At 46.8% G+C, this 19,114-nt stretch overlaps 4 protein-coding genes across 5 annotated transcripts; 2 read left to right on the top strand and 2 right to left on the bottom strand.

Moving 5' to 3' along the window:
* Positions 1–3: 3 nt before the first annotated feature.
* On the bottom strand, positions 4–8,321 carry LOC6727407 (probable multidrug resistance-associated protein lethal(2)03659). 2 transcript variants are annotated; one of them, XM_039295247.2, is made up of 10 exons: positions 8,144–8,317; positions 7,353–7,518; positions 7,209–7,294; positions 4,872–5,031; positions 4,603–4,799; positions 4,358–4,539; positions 2,550–4,141; positions 2,000–2,493; positions 720–1,915; positions 4–653 (listed from the first exon to the last, which is right to left on the bottom strand). In XM_039295247.2, exons 2-10 carry the CDS (start codon positions 7,427–7,429, stop codon positions 615–617), a joined length of 4,023 nt encoding a protein of 1,340 aa, XP_039151181.1. In that variant the 5' UTR covers positions 7,430–7,518; positions 8,144–8,317; the 3' UTR covers positions 4–614. The 2 variants fall into 2 exon arrangements, with proteins under 2 accessions (XP_039151181.1, XP_016033953.2); XM_016176389.3 differs by having other exon boundaries at positions 4–1,915; positions 8,144–8,321.
* Positions 8,322–8,980: 659 nt separating this feature from the next.
* LOC6727406 lies at positions 8,981–10,686 on the bottom strand. The gene is made up of 2 exons (XM_002102755.4): positions 10,373–10,686; positions 8,981–10,313 (listed from the first exon to the last, which is right to left on the bottom strand). Exons 1-2 carry the CDS (start codon positions 10,446–10,448, stop codon positions 9,232–9,234), a joined length of 1,158 nt encoding a protein of 385 aa, XP_002102791.2. The 5' UTR covers positions 10,449–10,686; the 3' UTR covers positions 8,981–9,231.
* An 87-nt stretch (positions 10,687–10,773) lies between these two features.
* Positions 10,774–12,362, top strand: LOC6727405 (short-chain specific acyl-CoA dehydrogenase, mitochondrial). The gene is made up of 3 exons (XM_002102754.4): positions 10,774–10,945; positions 11,033–11,242; positions 11,302–12,362. Exons 1-3 carry the CDS (start codon positions 10,912–10,914, stop codon positions 12,273–12,275), a joined length of 1,218 nt encoding a protein of 405 aa, XP_002102790.1. The 5' UTR covers positions 10,774–10,911; the 3' UTR covers positions 12,276–12,362.
* Positions 12,363–12,622: 260 nt separating this feature from the next.
* Positions 12,623–19,014, top strand: LOC6727404 (mitogen-activated protein kinase kinase kinase 15). The gene is made up of 10 exons (XM_016175649.3): positions 12,623–12,995; positions 13,066–13,260; positions 13,806–13,984; positions 14,371–15,268; positions 15,326–15,664; positions 15,735–16,537; positions 16,601–16,747; positions 17,080–17,979; positions 18,040–18,312; positions 18,377–19,014. Exons 1-10 carry the CDS (start codon positions 12,864–12,866, stop codon positions 18,612–18,614), a joined length of 4,104 nt encoding a protein of 1,367 aa, XP_016033952.1. The 5' UTR covers positions 12,623–12,863; the 3' UTR covers positions 18,615–19,014.
* The last annotated feature ends 100 nt before the right edge of the window (positions 19,015–19,114 follow it).

The raw sequence follows: 19,114 nt of genomic DNA, 5'->3' as shown, positions 1-19,114 counted from the left end.
ACGTTTTAACAAAAGAACCAACCGAGCTGTTACATTTATTGTATACCTGTACATTAATAAATTACTATAAAAACACTCATATATTTATACTAGGCGTAACATTTCATAGAATTCTCTTAGTTTCTTCTTTTTTTGGGTTTTTCATTGGGTTTTTTTTCTTTAAGGTTGTTATTGTCGTTTTACTGGAACACATAATACAAATGCAATGCGACCTTTTGAAGGCCAATGCACAAAGTTCAGCTAAAATTAATTATTGCACAATTTGCATTTTATATCAATCTTTCTTTTTTTTAAGGTACAAAAACATTTACTCCCTACGCTCCTCTAACATCAACTTATTGTCTTGCTGTTTGATTTCCCTTCAGTTTCCTAGTTTTATACACCTGACTAACAATTATTTTGATTTGTACACGTATTGTAAAAAGTTCCTCAGCGGCAGCTCAGTGGTGATGTCTGCTGGCGCCGCTGATGGTTTGCTATCCTAACAACTTCTGCTTGGAGGCCTCCGCAAAGAGGAAGGTCTTTTGAATGCCCGCATTGGCCGCCGGATGATTCGTAATTGGTTCCAGTATCTTAAGTATGTAGTCTTTAAAAGCCTTCGGAACGGCGAAATGTCAAGAATCCTTCTTGAGCCGCAGGTTGTCATCATGGGCCTGAAAGGAAGACAAAGAGCTTAGGCATGTGGACAAGTTACATTGAATCTTTAAACGCAATCCCACCTTTTGGGCAACCTTCAGCAGGGCATCGAAAGTGGAGTCTCCCGTCTGCTTCACCATGCTGTGGAACACCTTCTTCTCGCTGGTTGTGAGCAGCTCGAACGGAGATCCGAACTCCACCGCCTTTCCTGCGTCCATTACCAGCACCTTGTCCGAGTCCATAACCGTATGCAAACGATGGGCAATCGTGAGCACCGTGCAGTCCTTGAATTTGTTCCTAATAGTCGTCTGGATAAGAGCATCCGTCTGCGGATCCACGTTAGCCGTTGCCTCGTCCATCACCAGAATGCGATTCTCTCGAAGAATGGCTCTAGCTAGACACACCAGTTGGCGCTGTCCCACGCTGAAGTTGGTGCCGCCTTCGGATATCTTGCTCTGCAAGCCACTGGGAAGATCAGCCACCACATGCTTAAGCTTTACCTCCTCCAGAGACTCCCACAGCTTGGCGTCGCTATACTCGTCGAAGGGATCCAGATTGTAACGCATGGTGCCCGAGAACAGCACCGGCTCCTGAGGAATAATGGAGATCTTGCTGCGCAGATCGTGCAGTCCCAGGTCGTTGGTGTCGCGGCTGTCGATCAGGATGGCTCCCTCGTTGTAGGACAGACGGAACAGAGCGTTGATCAGCGAAGATTTGCCGGCACCAGTGCGTCCCACAATGCCCACCTTTTCGCAACCCTCGATAGCAATGTTCAGGGATCGGAGCACGTAGTCGGCCGCCTTGTCGGGGAAGTACTTCAGCGAAAGGTCGTCGAACACGATCTTTCCATCCTCTGGCCAATCCTTTGGCGGCTTCTTATTTGGCTTGGACTCGAAGTCACCCTCCGGTTCAAGATCCTCGTATTCCACCACTCTCTCCACTGCCGTCATTGTGTTTTCCAGCTCGGCCGATTGTCTCATTCCCCACTGGACCATACCAGTCATGCCCATGGCTTGTGTTATGGCCAGACCGACGTCACCTCCGTTCTCCGGGGAGAAGAGGAAGAAGCTCAGTGTGATTACAGCGATGTAGACAACACAAACGCAGTCCAGCCAGTATCCAAAGGCTCGACTCGTGGCAAGGAACATATAGTAGCCTGAGCTGTGCATATCCTGGTAGTTGTCGAATTCGGCAATCAGTTCCTTCTGCGCTCCAAACGCTCGGATGGTGGCCAGGCCATTAAGGGAAGCACTCAAGTGAGAGTAAATGGGGGAACGTGCTGTTGGTATAAGAAATATTGATTTAATAAATGTGATTATACTAAAATCTTAAATGCACTAGGTATAATATCAAATCCACTTACTGACAGCTTCGAGTCGCTTTACGTCTCTGGATGTGCTCAGATAGAAGACGCGCAGGAGGTAGAAAACAATTACAAGAAACACCGTGGCCAGGATGTACCAAACGTTAACGATACACAGGACGACTACGATGCCCACGATGGCGAGGAAGATCTGCATTACGTCCATCATCACGGAGGGAAGAATCTCGTCCACTTGACCCAAGTCCTTTGAGAAGCGATTGAGGATGCGTCCGGAGGGGTTGGTGTTAAAGAAGTGCATCGCCGCTCGGGTCACACCTTGGAACATGGTGTTGTGCAGGGTCGTGGAACTGCGCATTGCCAGGTAGAAGAAGAGCATGCTCCGCACCAGCGAGAAGATGATCACAGACACATTGATGCCGGTGAAGTAGTAGATGTCCACAGGATCGGTATCGGCGTTGATGCGGGTTTCGGGGAAAGCGCGTCTCAATCTGGCCATAAACGTGTCACGCTCCGCTTCACCATTTTTGTTCACCCTAGATAAGCAATAAAACGGTTAGGAAAATCCTTATCTTTCGGGTATCTAACTTACCAGTAGGACAGGAAGATATCACCACCAGAGGCCAGCACCTGGGCACCAATACAGAAGAAGGCAAATACGATAAACAGTCCGTAGCCATTCGCTCCAAAGTACTTCTTGTATAGCTTCATTCCAATGCGTCCCTCGACGCGGCCTTCCTGCGTCTGCATGGGAGACTCCGCCGCCAAGGATTCGGCAGCAGATTCCATGGAGGAGATGCTGCCGTGTCGGTCCCGCAATTTACTGTTCTGCCGCGAGAGGCTCTTCTTGTCTGGGGCATCGCCGGCACCCTCATCCTTCTTGCTGGGATCTGTCAGCATCTGCGCGAAGTCCAGACCGCTCTTGGCCATGGACTCGTAGGTGCCCATAGCGCTGATCTTGCCCTTGTCCATGATCACAATAACATCGGCCTGTTCCAAGAACTGCAGTTGATGGGTCACAAGCAGTACGATTTCCTCGCGCAGGAATCCACGCATGCACTGATCGAACAAATGACGTCCGACATGGGTGTCCACGGCACTAAGGGGATCGTCCAACAGGTAGATGTCAGCCTTCCGGTAAACAGCTCTGGCCAAACTGATACGCGCCTTCTGACCTCCAGAGAGAGATGCTCCTCTCTCACCCACAATAGTCTTGTCAGCATAGGGCAACAGCTCGAAGTCCCGCTCCAGGGCGCACCTTTTGACCACAGTGCGGTAGCGATGCTTGTCCATAGGCAGTCCGAAGAGGATGTTCTGGCGCACAGTGCCGGTGAAGAGCCAAGGCTCCTGGGAGGCGTACGAGAGAGTGCCGTTGACTTTGACCGAACCAGAATCGGGATTCAGTTCTCCCAGCACAGCCTGAATCAAGCTGGATTTTCCGGAGCCCACTGGCCCAATGACGGCCACAAGTTGACGCGGCTTGAACTTTAGTGAAATGTTGTCCAGCGTGTTGTCCGTGCTCTTCTGATCCCACTTGGCCTTCAGCTTGCTTATGACGATACTGTGCTCCGCTTCGCTGGTGCGACGACTGCTTGGCTTCAGTACACCAGTGGTCTGGGCCACGGTGGGTTCAGCAATTAGACCCGCCTTGCCCAGCTTCTGCTCGTCCAGGTCCTCCGACTTGTCACGCACCTTTGTCTCCTCGTGCAGCATGAACGTCTGGATACGGCGGATCGAGACCAAGAGCTCGGCAAACTGGGATATTCCCATGGGGAAGTAGACGGTCATGGTGTTACGCAGGATATTGTAGTAGGCGGTGATCACGAAGGCCTTCTCGGCGGTCAGAAGCTTTCCAAGCAGCACGAATCCCACCAAGCTTACGAACACCGATATCCTCGTGACGAACATGATGAAACTTTGCAGCGTGCCTCGGATGTAGTTCACGTTGCGGATGGCGTTCATCTCCTTGGTGCGCACATAGTTGATCATCTTGCTGAAGGGAATCTCCCACGCGTACATCTTGATCACCTGGATGCCCGAAATGATCTCGTTCATCATGCGCACACGCTCATCCGTCCGCAGAGCCGTTTTCAATCGCAGCACGGAGGTCTTCTTGCCCAGATAGGCTTGCAGGGGTATAAACAGCAACATCACCGCCACGCCGAAGAAGGCGGAGATACCAATCTGTGGGATAAGTGGATGTTACTAGGCTGACTTCAAAAGATTCATATTTAGATATTAAAATCTACTAAACTCAAAAGAGTCTCAGGAATTTGAGAAACCTTTTGTATTTAGATCTAATATATATATAAATAAAATAATTACAAAATGAAAAAGTAACCAAACAACTTAACTTAATTATGATTTCAACAGCAATCCTAACTATCTGTGATTACATACCTCCCTGTACATGAGGTACGTGATAATGCCAATCTCCACCGGACCCAGCCATAAATAGTTCATGTGGATAACCGAGACGTCCAGCCGGCCCACATCGTTCGAGATGAGATTGACCACCTGACCAATTGTGGTATCGCCCAGCGCCGTTCGACTTAATCGTAGCGCCTTCCGATATATCATGCCTGCAGGGCGATCGTTATTCATGTGTCACAAAGGGAGCCATCCCCATCCCCATCCCAACTCACTTGTCATGGCTATTCTGGCCTTCATGCCGATGTGGAACATGCCCAGCATGTAGGGATGCATGAAGAGCACGTTGCAGGCGCTTGTCAAGATCACGCCCAGGGCGTAGAGGTATGCCTTCGTCTGGTTATCGCCTTCCTGGTTGCTCGCGTCCGCATAGTAGGCCACCAGACCGCCCAGGAACAGCGGCTGGGTGACTCTGAGAAGAGTATGGGTTACGGGTTATAAATCAGCCGGCTGTCGGGAGTTGGGCGTGGCGCAGGCAGCTTACCGGAAACCGATCTCCAAGATGAAGAGGACCAGGCCTAGACCGGCCAGGCGCCAGCCAAACACGTTCATCGAGGCCTTCAGCAGGCTGGGGGTCTTCTTCTTTTTGCGCTTCTTCTCGACCTCCTTCTCCCACGCCTCGCTCAGCTTGCTGCCCAGGTGATCTGGAAACAAAGGCATTGAGATATCAACCAGGTGCACTCCACCCGCGGACATGTTGTACTGTATATATTTATCCTGACTGACTAACGAGCCATGTTGGCACATAATTGGCAGATGGCACTTTGGTGTTTAAAGAAGCCTCCAAAGTATAAACACCCATTAAGTTGCTCTTGTAAGTAATGCAGTTTTCAATATTTACTCATCACGGTAATAAAAAAATTTATTGATTTTTTAATCATCTGTTTGTACGTGCACTCAGGCATATGTACATACATACATATATGCCAGATCTATTTTTGAGCCTATCATCATTTAAATTGACTATGTTACGGAACTTATCATTGTATAAACCCTTCAAATTGTCAAGTTGGAAAATATGAATGATAATCAGATTTTCATACCGACCGCCGTAAAGTATATGTTATCTGCTGAATGATAGACATCTCTTTATCTAAAGTTTAAAAGGCCTAATATGGCATTACAATTCAAGATTTCACTGTGTCTAAGCTAATTTGAAATGTATCTTAACTAAATGAAAAACAATCGATTATAGAATATTATTCATGGGAATGCCATGTCCGGGAATAAACAATAGTGCTTATCGATCGCTAGCTTCTGTATTTGAGGGCCTTAATGAGCAGTAGGAATGGCTATCAATTGGACCGTAACCGCGGCCAATAAATCCAGTAAATTGTCATTGTAGTGCTTTGCTTTAAGTGTGAATTATGGCTGGCAACAAAGCAAATCCCGACCAGCTGCATTGCCTCCAATCGATCTTATCGACGGGCAGATTTCCTAGCCAACTACCCTCCATATGGGGATTCAGATTCCGGCACTTCCGCAAGGCTTATGTGTGGCTCGAGTGGCCTTAGATTGAACACCGATTGGGAATTGCAAAACAAAAGCCTCTCGCATTAGATATGGTTCTCATCATCTGCACCTATTTGGCCAGATATGAGCCATTATGGTTGGCATTGCATAAGCCCCTCCCCTTTGGCACGATCCGCACTCAATACTGTATCTTTTGGAGCCCATTTATAATAAGTAAGTAAATAAGCCTGAGTGCCTAATTGCGTGCAATATCGGGGGTGTTGAAAAGGCGTTATCAACTATGTTGGGCAGTAAATTCAATTAATTGTGGCCAGCGGACGTTGTCAAAGATATCACGTTTGTCACTTTTCGGTGCTCCTCGAACGTTTTTGTTCGAGGAAATCAAAGGTCTGAAAGTGCCAGATTGGATACCACTATCTCCGCCGATCGTATAATTCAATGAGAATGAGTGATGGTGCAGAAAGCGCGTATCCAAGGGCTATCTTATCGTCCGGATTAGACTCGGCCGTAGTTCCGCCAAATGATCTCAATGAAATAGTGGTGTGTACATACATATATGGTGCAAGCAGCAATAGGCCAGTGCAGATATCTAATCTAAACTTCCCCTTTAGAGAAGAGCCCTTCAATGCTCGCTGATCCTTCGAACCGGCGGAATAACCGAAAGGCTTTACAACCACAAAGAGTGGGCGCATGCTAAACCCTATCTAATCGTAATCGTCGGGTGCCTTGAAGTGTCTCCCAGGCACTTCGCACTTCATTCGGGTGGTGTCTGAATGCCGGAGATAGTGTGGTAAATATGCGGTTTAGTTGATTATATAAATTATATACTCCATGCAGGTGGAGTGGAGGAGGGTGCAAGGAGACACGTCGGGCACCCAGGGATTTCACACGCGACTAATGCCCATCTCCACCAGGAAGCACTCCAAACAGCTGGGCAAAGGGCGATGAAATCGAAAATCCACTCATGATTGCCACAAGGAATGGAACTGGCCTGTCCATGGTGTAAAGCACTTTTACTAGGTGACTAATAGATAATACATGGCCAGATGTGGTCACCTAGTAAAACCCAATCTATTGCCACATGACGTCACGTATGGCTTAATCTGGGTACGTGCTGATAAGAAATTCTTCTCTCATTCAAAACTCCTTGACTTTAAATCAGCTTATCTGACGCGTCGGCCGATTTCTTTATAATAATTCAATTAATTTGCTTATCGACTGGTCCGCAGATATGTCCATAAATTATCTTGCCCCGAATTCGAGCCCATTTATTATGCAAGGCATGTGGGGGATTCATTTTTGGTACTTTTGCACTGAGAACTTTGGCCATATCCTACCCAGAACTCACCTGATCTGTGCTCCTGTAAGGCGCGGTACAAATCATTCTCATCCAGTGTCTTTTTGCGTCCCTTAAAGAATGTGGGCATGGCAAAGCTGAGGATGGGATTACGAATTAGATCGGATTCTATGAGATTCGGGTGCGCAAACTTACCAGAACATCAGGGATGAGAAGATGTTGGAGTTCTCGCGCGGATTCTCCGGCAGTTCATCGGCTTTCATTGACTGCATCTTGGTCGGTTTGGTCTAATTCTATCGATTGCCTAGCTTCAGGTGCCAGGTCATTGGTCGGGGTGTACGTGTATCCTGTACAGGTGCCGCTGTAATGGGATTACAACTAAAACTATTATTAGTTCCTATCCCAATCGGCTGCCACTTAATACGCCGAATCTAAAGATTGTGGACGCATGATGATTGCGCTCTTTTGGTTCTTTTATTATTTGAGCACTTTTCACGAGCGTTTTGTTTGGCCGCGATAAAAGCAAAGTGGTAAACTTGACCCATAAATGTTTGTTTTAAATACAATTGTAGCACATAAGTTAGGATAGGATTCAAATATCAAATACAAATTAAAGCACATCGATATTACAAATGATTTTGACATACTTATCCCGTTCTACAGGGTTACACATATTAAATAAATATTTAGAAATATTTTCAAAACAACTACAAAAACTATTTTTGCTGAATTCTATTGTTAGTTTCGAGGATTCCTTTTTTAAATATCCAATTTTGGCTAAATGCACTTTATTTAATTCAATGTGTATCCTTTTTAGAGAAGTTTATATTTTGTTGTTCTGTAAACAATAATCTAAAACTTTTACTGGCTCAGATCACTTTTATGGCACTAGTTTTTTACAACTTCCTGTAAGTAATACCAAAGTCACTAGCTTTCCACTCGCGTCACTTCTTACAAATGGGAAAATCCTAGAGGCGAAGACTCACGGTACTTTTACACCTGGCGGATCCGGCGGCAGCTTCTCGTTAAAACTTAATGGGCTCGCCGTGAATGAACGGCCCTTTATATAGGCGCCTGGATGAACACCCACGCACACCAGTGCGCGCGGCATTATCAAGAGATCGCCGAAGAGAGAGAAAAAGAGAGCGAGCGTTATCACATCTCACCTCTTTTGTTTATATTTACACTGGGAGCACTTGCACTTTGTTTTTACCTGTCTTTCGTGGGCGCAGCGGGGGCGGTGGATGCCGAAAATGGTGTGCAAGGAACAACGAAAAACTCCAAAAAGTGGGGGCAAATCAATAGGACAACAAACGGGACTCCTACTGGGGTGCTCTTCCTCTGCTCCGTGCTGATGAATGTGAACGTGTCCTTCCCCTCCCGCAGGACACACGGAAATAATTGTGCGCTGATTTAAATATCGTGTGCTGATTTTACAAAGTTGTGCAGTGAAAAACATAAAAACGTTAAACAAGTTCCAGTGCGTGCGCGTCGAATCTGCGCAGAGATGAAAAGCGGGCTGTCAAAACCAGAACGGAAAACTGCCAGATGCACAGTGGCGAGCAAAAGTATTCGCACTCGCACGCGAATTGATGAGTTTGATTGATGCTTAAACTATTATAAAATAAGAAACTATTCCGCTTCAATACTTTTTCGTGGAAGCCTGAAATTATACTAAAAACAATAAAGCTGTTCACTGCTTGAAAATTGGTATAAGCAATTTTGAACGGTAAAAAATTTGTAGTGCTGTGTAGCATCAAAACTTCGACACAATTCCAAAGATACTCACACATATGTACATATAACATTAATAATACTCAAAATTTGCAAATTTCAAAATCAAAATACTTTATTCTTAGTAACAAATAATATATTTACGAAACCTTTTCGTAGCTCTTCAATTCTTTTAATTTTAAATCTTTCTTAGCACTAGCATTTTTGGCTTATCAAGAGTCAAAAACTTTTATAAAGTTCATTAATATCTAAAGTTTGGTCATTGCATTGATTGTAATTTAACCATTCGGTGGCTTTCGACGTAAGTAAAAGTAACAAAAGTGTTGAGAAAATGGCAAATCTATTCATTGTCCAGGAAATAGGAATATTCCAAGTAGGAAATATCCTCCGGACTGTCTTCGGTGGTCAGGTACACGATCTCCTCGTAAACGTTTTCTTCGGCAGTTGTATATTCTATCACTTCGAAGCCGGGCTCTATTTGAACCACCCCGTCGATCTCCACTAGATTGTCGATCTCTTCCAGTCCGTTTGGCTCCTCTAGGAACTGTATATCCTCCACAATATCTGACTCTTCCATAGCATGCATATCAAGCACCTCCACAACCGTTCTCTCCTCTCTGTGATCAATCTCCTCCAGCTCATTTTCCGCTTCCAAGTAATCTACCGGCTCAAGAGCTTCAGTTTCCTCCAGGCCATCAAGTTCAGCTTGAACCTTGGCCAGGTGCCTTTCCGATCGCATGTGGCGAGCGAAGCAGAATCTCCTGGCCGTTCTGTATTCGCAGGGCTTGCACTCCATGGTGGAGCTGCACTCTTTCTTGTAGGCGAGGTATTCGTCCTCGGTCTCCCCAGACTCCAACGATAGTTCCACCATCTGTTCCTGGTCGTGGGGCAGATACTGTATGTATTCATTCGGCATCAATTGGCTTTGCACAACCTCAATTTGCGCCTGGCTTTTTGCTTGCATCTTGAGTTGAGATTTTCGAGTGGTGCTGTAGTCACATGGCGTGCATGTGTGCAGGATGTCTTTTGCGTATCGTGTTTCCTCCGCATCCGAGGGCGATGGCTCCTCCACTCTTTTCACGCGTTTTACCGGCTGTTCCGCCCTCTCCGCCTCGTCCATCAGCTTCTCGCACTCCTCCTGCTCCTTCATGATGTGGCGCCGCGACTCCTTGTGCCGGTCGAAGCAATACCGCTTGGCGGTCTTGTAGCCGCAGACGTTGCACGAGAACAGCGACGATTCTACCTCGGACTCGGAGTCAGAGTAGGACTCCAGCAGCATGTGCTTCTGTGACCGCCTGTGTCGCCTCAAGTCTCTCCTCCGGTCCGTGGAGTAAGTGCAGCCGTTTATGTTGCAAGTCAGTCGCTTTATCTTCACCGCCTTGGCTTGCTCCTCCTTTTTGGGCGCTTGTTTGAGGTGCAAGTCTGTAAAATGCGGAATCAATCTTAGTTTAACCGGCATTTAGGTATTCTTCGGTACTCACATTCCATTTCGTTCTCGTAGATGAAATCTAGAGCCTCTATCGTCAGGGTTTCCGTTCCCTGGCATGTCTGCGACATATTTGCCTCTTTTCGTCAGCGATTTTGTAATAATAACTTAACAAATCAACAATTATTTGATGGTACCAACATTATCAAGCTGGAAAATGTGGATTGCCCGCTCGAATTTACGAATTTAGTAATTTAGTATTTTTCAGGCGGCATGTTTGATCTTATTTCAGTGCACTTTACGCATTATGTATATTTCAATTTAAAAGTACACAGAAGGATCATCAGCTTACCAATATGTTAGCAATTCGCAATTTTTAATTTATAATTAGTAAAAGTAAGATTTGTTAATTTCGGGACAAAAGTCACCCTGTAAGAACCACTTGTTACATGCAGATGCAGCCGGTGACCGCCTCTGGTCACACTGTACATTTTTAATTTTTTATAATAGTCGAGTTTTTTTTATAATAACATTTTATCCGTCTTTTATGCAATATATTTAATTAATAGTAGTAAGAAGCAATCCTACACAAACATGCAATCCGTACTCACCCGCTCGTTAAGCGTTGGTAAGACCAACTAATGTGTGGACTTTGAGCCCCAGCCATTTAAAAGTTCTCTATAAGCAAGATCCTAAACCAGATATTGCTGTTCAGCCCGCAGATCTTTAAATGCTCGGCAAATTGCCTCATTGTCGGCTCTTTCGGAGACGCACCAGATGCTGCAGAAGTCCTGCCGGGACTTTGCCAACAATGAGCTCAGTGGAAACGCATCCAAGTTCGATCGGGAGCACCTTTATCCAGAGAAACAGATCCGCCAGATGGGTGAACTGGGCGTCATGGCAGTAGCGATTCCCGAGGAACTGGGTAATTGATATTACGACTACATCAGCTCTCCTTATAGTATCTCTTTTGTTGTTAATCAGGCGGCACTGGACTGGATTATGTGGCCTACGCCATTGCCATGGAGGAAATCTCAAGGGGATGTGCCTCTGCTGGCGTCATCATGTCGGTGAACAACTCCCTGTATCTGGGACCGCTTCTCTCCTTTGGAAACGATGCCCAGAAGAAGGACTACATCACCCCGTTTACCACCGGCGAACGAGTGGGCTGCTTCGCGCTCTCTGAGCCTGGAAACGGATCCGATGCTGGAGCTGCTTCCACCATAGCCACCGATAAGGGCGATCACTTTGTGCTGAATGGCACGAAGGCCTGGATCACCAATGCCTTCGAGGCGGAGGCAGCCATTGTGTTCGCCACCACCAACAAGCAGCTAAAGCACAAGGGCATCTCCGCATTCATTGTGCCCAAGGCCACCAAGGGTTTCTCCCTGGGCAAGAAGGAGGATAAGCTGGGCATTCGGGGATCCTCGACGTGCCAGCTAATTTTCGAGGACTGCGTGGTTCCCAAGGAGAACATGCTGGGCGAGCCGGGCTTCGGTTTCAAGATTGCCATGCAGACGCTGGACGCCGGCCGCATAGGAATCGCTGGCCAGGCGCTGGGCATTGGTCAGGCTGCCCTGGAACTGGCCGTGGACTACGCCCAGAAGCGACAGGCCTTCGGCAAGCCCATTGCCAAGCTCCAGTCCATCCAGCAAAAGATCGCGGACATGTCGTTGGCCATGGAGTCGGCACGTCTGCTCACCTGGCGCGCCGCCTGGCTGAAGGACCAAAAGCAGCCCTACACCAAAGAAGCTGCCATGGCCAAGCTGGCTGCCTCGGAGGCGGCCACCTTGTGCTCCCACCAGTGCATTCAGATCCTGGGCGGAATGGGCTACGTGACCGACATGGCGGCCGAGCGTCACTACAGGGACGCCCGCATCACTGAGATCTACGAGGGCACCTCGGAAATCCAGCGACTGGTTATCGCGGGCTCCATTCTCAAGGAGTATGCTAGTTAAGATCAAAGTTATATATCCGTACTATCATCAACATTGTAATGTGTACTTGTGTGTGTACGTTTAATAAAGATCGTTTTTAATATATTATTATTATGTTGCTTCTATTGAGTTGGTATAATTGTTTATAATAGGTAGTAATACACGAACAACATTTAAATTACTTTGGAAAGGTTTGAAAAACAATTTATAAATCATCTTCGTTCAAAAAGTGAAGTAAAATAAGTGAAACTTGATATGCATTAAATTATATCTTTTAAACAAAATTTTAAACGACTTAAAAAGTGTGAACTTGGCGCCAAACCGGCAGCAAGTCTTTCCCGGTTAGTATATATTCTGTGGTATATTTGTGGCTCCGTTCGGTATATTGCTGCTAGCTGTGGAACGGTCACACAGCAAAAGCAAAAAAGTTTCTTTATTTATTTGATAATTATTCGTTACGCGGTAATTAACGCGATGCAAGTGCAGCAGGAACGTGGTAATGAACGTTTTTGCCACTGAGCTGCGCGCGTCGGCCGTCCAGAAAGTGCAGAAATCGCGCGAAGTGCGCGAAATCCGTCCAAGAGCAGAAAAGTGCCAAGAATAGCTGCAATGGAAACAGCGATGGATGTGGTGTGTGTAATGGATACGGCGGTGGGCGACCATCTGGATGACCGTCAGTGTGCGCTGGAGGAGATCAAGCAGGCGGTGCAGTCGGCGGGCGCCAACTTTCAGCGGGTTCAGGTGCGCCAGCTCGGTTATACAATAGCATATGGGTGATTTGACTTACATCCCCCACTTGGCATCCTTGCAGTTCGAGCGCCTGGACTTCGGTGAGACGAATGTGCTGGAGACGTTCTACAACGCCGATGTGGCCATCATTGACCTGAGCATCCTCACCCAGCAGCGACCGCTCTCCTATCACTACGGCGTGAGGGAGAGCTTCGGGATGAAGGAGAACATCCTCACCTACAACGACATCGATTCGAAGCAGACGCTCAGTCTCAAGGTGCGTTCGGAAGTGTTTACCTGGCCAGGCGTGCCTGACCAAACATCTGTGGGCGTGATCGGGAACTCGCTTCCGATAAGATAAATGCTATGACCAGCAATAGCGTGGACTCCTGGACAAGTTGCTCTTGCTGATCTTTCTACAGTCGAGCTTCCACAACGCGAACTAACTTTATTCCAAGTTGCTATCCTAGGTGCTTAGACAATTTTTTTCTAAAAAATATCTAAAAATGATTCTAGTGTTGCTTTTGCAAATTGAAAAAGAAAAAGAGGTCAAAAACTAAAATCTCTTTCCCATATGGCAGACAATAATTTGAACTATGGAAGTTCGACTGTATTTCCGTCGAATCGTTTTCGTTATTTTTGTTTTGGCTGCGGCCATAAAGCAACAAAAGCATTGGCCCAATAACAATAACAAATGCGAGCACGCCCACGCAAACACTCAAAGAGGCACGCACACACTTACAGCGCGGCGTACACCAACGCAGCGTGGCCTGCATTCACAGTGGCGGTCACTAAATTAGGTACACTCTACTCCCCTTACAGCTCTCGTGTGCCAACTACCTGTTTCTCAGCTACAAGCGGAATGCGGAGACCAATTCCTGCCACCTGACCAGCCAGCCCAACAGCGGCAACAACAGCAAGGAACCCAATGCCGAAGGACGAGTGCCCACATTGCAGTGGCGCCTCAAGCGGAAGCTGCAAGATGTGGAGATCCAGTCAAAGTGAGTACAAACTTGGGAGTCCACTTTGCAGTAAGTCATGCACGGTGATTGCATATCGGAACACTATTTATAACATCCCCTGCGGCAGATTAGCTGCATAAGTCACGCCCTGCATCTAAGATGAATCAGACCGATTTATTGTGTTGGCCTTGGAATTGCATATAAAATGTCATTAATCGCTGAAAATTCTAAAGTCTCTATATAGTTTCATGATGGTCCTTTCAATTTGAATTGAATTGAAGCTACTGCGAAATCAAATCTTAAATTTCGTGTTCCACATAGATGCTAAGTTAATTAGTCTTTCAGCCAGAGCACGAAACACTGCTCCTATTATGCATTATTTATGTACCTACAAACTAAACGAAGCTATTTTCGGTTATTTACAGAGCCCACATGCGTGAGAAATTTCTGAGTGACATGCGAACGGCGCGGGACACGTACGCCACCAACGGCGCCAAGCTGCAGAGTATCTTGCACGAGATGCGAAAGCGGCTGGACGACCCGCATGTCCTGTCCGGCGAAGTGGTACACAGCTTCATGTGCTCGCTGAGGGATGTGCAGGACTACGATGCCATGGTGCGGCTGGTCAATGACCTGAAGAACATACCCAACACCCGGAAGTACGTGGAGACGGGCAACATGAGTTTCCTGTACGCCTTCGCCCTGAACCGCAGAAATCGAAAAGGAGACCGTGAAAAGGCTCTGGAATCTTCGCTGAAGGCGCTGGAAAAGAAGGAGAACCACTTTCCGGACATGCTGTGTCTGTGCGGCCGCATCTACAAGGACATTTTCGTGGAATCCGACTACACGGACGCCACTAGTTTAGCGCACGCCATCAAGTGGTACCGCCAAAGCTTTGAGGTGCAGCCGAATGAGTATGCAGGCATCAATCTGGCCACTCTGCTGGTTATCGAGGGCAAGGAGTTTACAAATACCGAGGAGTTGCAGCACATCGGCATGACCTTGAACAATTTAATCGGTAAAAAGGGCAGCCTATCTTCGCTGAGTGAGTATTGGGATGTGGCCACCTTCTTCGAGATCTCCGTTTTGGCCAAGGACTACGCCAAGGCGATTCAAGCTGCCGAGTGCATGTTCAAGCTAAAGCCACCCAACTGGTATCTGAAGTCCACCATCGGAAATATCTCTCTTATACATCGGTTTCGAAAGAAGCCCGAGGAGCGCCAGCCGCCCATCGAGGAGCAAGTGTTCCAGTTCTGGATGGATTTCTTTCTGGAGGCCACCAACACCGAGGAGGTTAAAAACAGCATTCGCTTTCCGATTCTGGTTGGTACCTCTGATCTATAGTTTAAGCTTTATTGTTAACTCAAAAATAAATTTCAGATCCTCGAGCCGCAGAAGATTTATATGCCCAGTTATGTGACTATAAACATGGATGCGGATGAGAAGTCCATTCAGATTGTGAACATCTGTCTGGCTCACGCAAAGAATGCGTGTAAGAAAATCCACGACTTCCTTTTCGTGGCATCGAAGATCAAGTCCGTCAGTCTTTACAAGCGGGATGATCGTTGTGCCTACTTGTACGTCCATCACAACTCAGATGATTTTCAAATATATTTTCCCTCCACTGAACGACGACAAAAGTTCTACGATATGATCCTAGAGATGACGGCAGATCAGGTGGTGTTTGTCAATCTCAGCAATGATGACGCTAATATCGAGGTGAGTTATTTATTATTCATACATACATATGTATATCCCGGCCACTTTTGCTAACTATTATTAACTGCAGTATGAGTACGACTACGATGAGCAGAATCGTAAAATGGTGCTAGGCAAAGGCACTTATGGTACCGTGTACGCCGCTAGGGACAAGCAGACACAGGTGCGAATCGCCATCAAGGAGGTGCCGGAAAAGAACTCGCAAGATGTGCAGCCACTGCACGAGGAGATTAAGTTACACTCTCAGCTGCGACATCGCAACATAGTTCGCTACTTGGGATCGTGCTCGGAGAACGGCTTCTTCAAGATCTTCATGGAGCAGGTGCCGGGAGGCTCGCTATCCGACCTCTTGGAGACCAAATGGGGTCCGCTCAAGGACAACGAGTCCACCATGGCCTTCTACTCCAAGCAGATCCTCGAGGGGCTAAAGTACCTTCACGAGCAGGACATTGTTCATCGCGACATTAAGGGTGACAACGTGCTGGTTAACACGTATAGCGGCGTGGTGAAGATTTCCGATTTCGGCACCTCCAAGCGGCTGGCCCGCATCAACCCGATGACGGAGACCTTTACGGGCACCTTGCAGTACATGGCGCCGGAGGTAATTGACCAGGGAGTGCGCGGCTATGGCCCGGCGGCTGACATCTGGTCCTTTGGATGCACAAACGTTGAGATGGCCACGGGCAAGCCACCGTTCATCGAGCTGGGTAGCGCCCATGCGGCCATGTTCAAGGTGGGCTTCCACAAGAAGCATCCGAACATACCCGAGGAGCTGTCCGCCAACGCAAAGAACTTTATTCTGCGCTGCTTCGCCATCAGCGTGATGGACAGACCCTCCGCCTCGCAGCTCCTGGAAGATCCCTTCTTACAAGAGTGAGTTTGCTTAATTGATTTGTCTAATCTCTATCTAATTGCACTTTTAATTTTCCCAATAAGTAAACCCCGTAAGGTGCGCCCAGCCCTGCCCATCAATACTGAGTTCGGACGCAGTATTTCGGTGCCGGCTGATCGGTTCGTGCACAAAACCACACCGCCGCTGAGCTACAACACAACCTGCAATACGCCCACAACGCCGGAATTGGAGTAAGTTGCGACTACTCTTATCATGTTTGACCTTCCTCAATTACAAGCAGAGGTTATCTTATCTGTTCAAAAATTATCATTTATATTTTGCTAATTTGAATGTATATAAACATTTTTCCGTGCTTCTCTATATTTTCCCATATCGTCTACTATTATAAGAATAACAAGTGCCTTTGTTATTATCGTGTAGTTAACTCATTGATTGTTGCTATCAGTTAAGTGCATATTTAATGATTGGAAAATGCGCACTCGGATTTTGATACTAAGCAGGGCACTCGATGTATTGTAAAATAAACGTAATTTTATATTGTACTTTCTTTTTCCTATTTCAGCATAACGCATTCATCCTCGGTGGACATTGACGAGCTGCCCAGCAACCAGTTTATGCTTGAACGGCGAAATTCCCATGGATTTTTGCTCTCGCCAGAGATTGAACCCTCCACGCCGTCCTTGCGTACCAGCATCAGTGAGACGAGCGAGACTGACGGTTTTTACAGGCTTAAAAAGGATTCGCAGCGGCGGACAACGCTTTCCAAGGTGCTGGCACTAGACGAATCCAAGATCTGCGATATTTGGCTCAAGAAGGTCGACGCTGATCAGAACTCGATTGCGATTAGGAAAAGCGATTTGGAGGTTCTAATCCGAGGACTGCGGGACTACATTATGAACGAAAACGAAAAGCATTTGGAAGCGACTATCAACGAGCTGAAACAAAAGCTAAACAACGACGCGGTTGCTCTGGACCATCTTCATTTGGCGCTGTACTCCTTTCAGGACGCCGTGGTCTGCGTACTGCGGTACCACTGCATCAAACCTCATTGGATGTTCGCATTGGATAATCTGGTTAAGCGGGCCGTTCAGGCAGCGGTCACGATTTTCTCTCCTGAACTAGGCGCCAATCTGGCGGATAAGGACCTGTCTGGAAATGATGATGAGAGCTTGCGTACAAGTCTAATGCAGAAGGGTTCCACCGAGAGCCAGGAGAAGCAGAGCCTGGAAAAGGTGCTTCCCACGAGCAACACTCGCGAAGGTGTGGGATTAACGCCTGCGGAATCGGGCGGGGATGCACTGTCTAGTTCGATGGAGTGCGCGCGCATTCTGAGAGACATCCGTGACAATCAGCAGAAGCTGCAACGCCAGCTCCTTGAGCAGCAGCGGCAGAGCATGAGGGCCCTGCATAATATCAGTCAGGAGCTGGCTCACATTTACATGGGCGGCAGGAAGAGATTAAGGTGGGTAAACCAAGAAGGGCATTGTAAATTTCTTTATAATTTATAATTTTATCACAACAGACGCACAATAAACGGCTTTAACAAAAAGTGCCATAGAATGAGTACCAGTGTGGGCGGAACGTCCGGAGTCCGTCCAAATATAGCGGGTAATCCCCGGAGGCAGCTAAACAAGCATCACTTTGGTCTTCACGAAATAGACGAACAGCTGGAGCAGTGGTTGACCCAGCAGGAAATAGACGAGTTCTCAAAGACGCTCATCCTGAATGAAGGTTTCACATTTGACGACTTTATCTATAACATGGAAAAGCTGGACCTCATGAGGCTGGGACTGCGGTGCGTTAAAGCTTTTCAGAAAAGTACATTAATCCATGCTCAACTAACTTTTGGTATTTTGCAGCGTTGGCATCGAAGTGCGTTTGTGGAAACTCATTATACAGGAACGTGTGTGCACCTCGTCCGATTGTGTGGACAGTCCACCAAGCACTTACCACAAACCCATTGGAGGCAATAGCTCTTTTGCGCTTATTGACAACAACAATACGCTACCATCACCCACAACCACAACTCCCGGAACGCCGGGCATCAAAACGAAAATCAAGAAAAGCGAAAGCGAGTACGACTCGTGCAGCGAGTGACTGGAGTTGAAAGCTTTCTGAGTTGTGCCTTTACAGATACTACTGATTAATTGTTAATGTTCTCCATGTGCTACTAACCTCTGCGAGGCTCAGCTCAATGAGTTTCCAGCAGCCCTGGGTTAAGTTTTCCCATGCTGACTCATGTCTTTTCAACTTTGAGTTCGAAAAGGCGTTGTCTGTGTGTCCAGTTTTAACGATTGCATGTTAACTTATAAAAATGGAATTTACATAAGTGCCTTTAATTTAAAAAAAAAAAGAAAACAAAAACTGAAATAGATAATATATTGTGAAGTGCTTTGCAAACAAATTGGTAGTTCTTATTAACTGGAAAGGAATTAAGCTTTTGAATCACTATGGACGGGAGCTTGCGTAGTAACGAAGCGCGACGCGAAAGTGTGCGGAGAAGTCTTTTATATAAGCATGGATGCAAATCTGTTTTGGTTCTCCAAACTTTAAAGGCGAAAGATAACAAAAATTTGATATCAGAACTTTTGTATGTT

The sequence above is a fragment of the Drosophila simulans genome, chromosome 3R (genome assembly GCF_016746395.2).
Source record: "Drosophila simulans strain w501 chromosome 3R, Prin_Dsim_3.1, whole genome shotgun sequence".
Taxonomy (NCBI): Eukaryota; Metazoa; Arthropoda; class Insecta; order Diptera; family Drosophilidae; genus Drosophila; species Drosophila simulans.
This window is presented reverse-complemented; position numbering and strand designations above follow the sequence as displayed.

What these genes read in the sequence shown, in the direction of transcription:
- LOC6727407 (XM_016176389.3), bottom strand. Translation starts at nt 7,429, where the DNA reads ATGCAGTCAATGAAAGCCGATGAACTGCCGGAGAATCCGCGCGAGAAC. An exon ending in GGCCAGAATAGCCATGACAA is followed by an intron (nt 4,540 to 4,602) that starts GTGAGTTGGGAT and finishes ATCGCCCTGCAG; the next exon opens with GCATGATATATCGGAAGGCG. An exon ending in CGTACCTCATGTACAGGGAG is followed by an intron (nt 4,142 to 4,357) that starts GTATGTAATCAC and finishes CTTATCCCACAG; the next exon opens with ATTGGTATCTCCGCCTTCTT.
- LOC6727405 (XM_002102754.4), top strand. Translation starts at nt 10,912, where the DNA reads ATGCAATCCGTACTCACCCGCTCGTTAAGCGTTG. An exon ending in CACCCGCTCGTTAAGCGTTG is followed by an intron (nt 10,946 to 11,032) that starts GTAAGACCAACT and finishes ATTGCTGTTCAG; the next exon opens with CCCGCAGATCTTTAAATGCT. An exon ending in AGCGATTCCCGAGGAACTGG is followed by an intron (nt 11,243 to 11,301) that starts GTAATTGATATT and finishes GTTGTTAATCAG; the next exon opens with GCGGCACTGGACTGGATTAT.
- LOC6727404 (XM_016175649.3), top strand. Translation starts at nt 12,864, where the DNA reads ATGGAAACAGCGATGGATGTGGTGTGTGTAATGGATACGGCGGTGGGC. An exon ending in GAAGATCCCTTCTTACAAGA is followed by an intron (nt 16,538 to 16,600) that starts GTGAGTTTGCTT and finishes TTTCCCAATAAG; the next exon opens with TAAACCCCGTAAGGTGCGCC. An exon ending in CCCACAACGCCGGAATTGGA is followed by an intron (nt 16,748 to 17,079) that starts GTAAGTTGCGAC and finishes TTCCTATTTCAG; the next exon opens with CATAACGCATTCATCCTCGG.
- LOC6727406 (XM_002102755.4), bottom strand. Translation starts at nt 10,448, where the DNA reads ATGTCGCAGACATGCCAGGGAACGGAAACCCTGACGATAGAGGCTCTA. An exon ending in CTACGAGAACGAAATGGAAT is followed by an intron (nt 10,314 to 10,372) that starts GTGAGTACCGAA and finishes CGCATTTTACAG; the next exon opens with ACTTGCACCTCAAACAAGCG.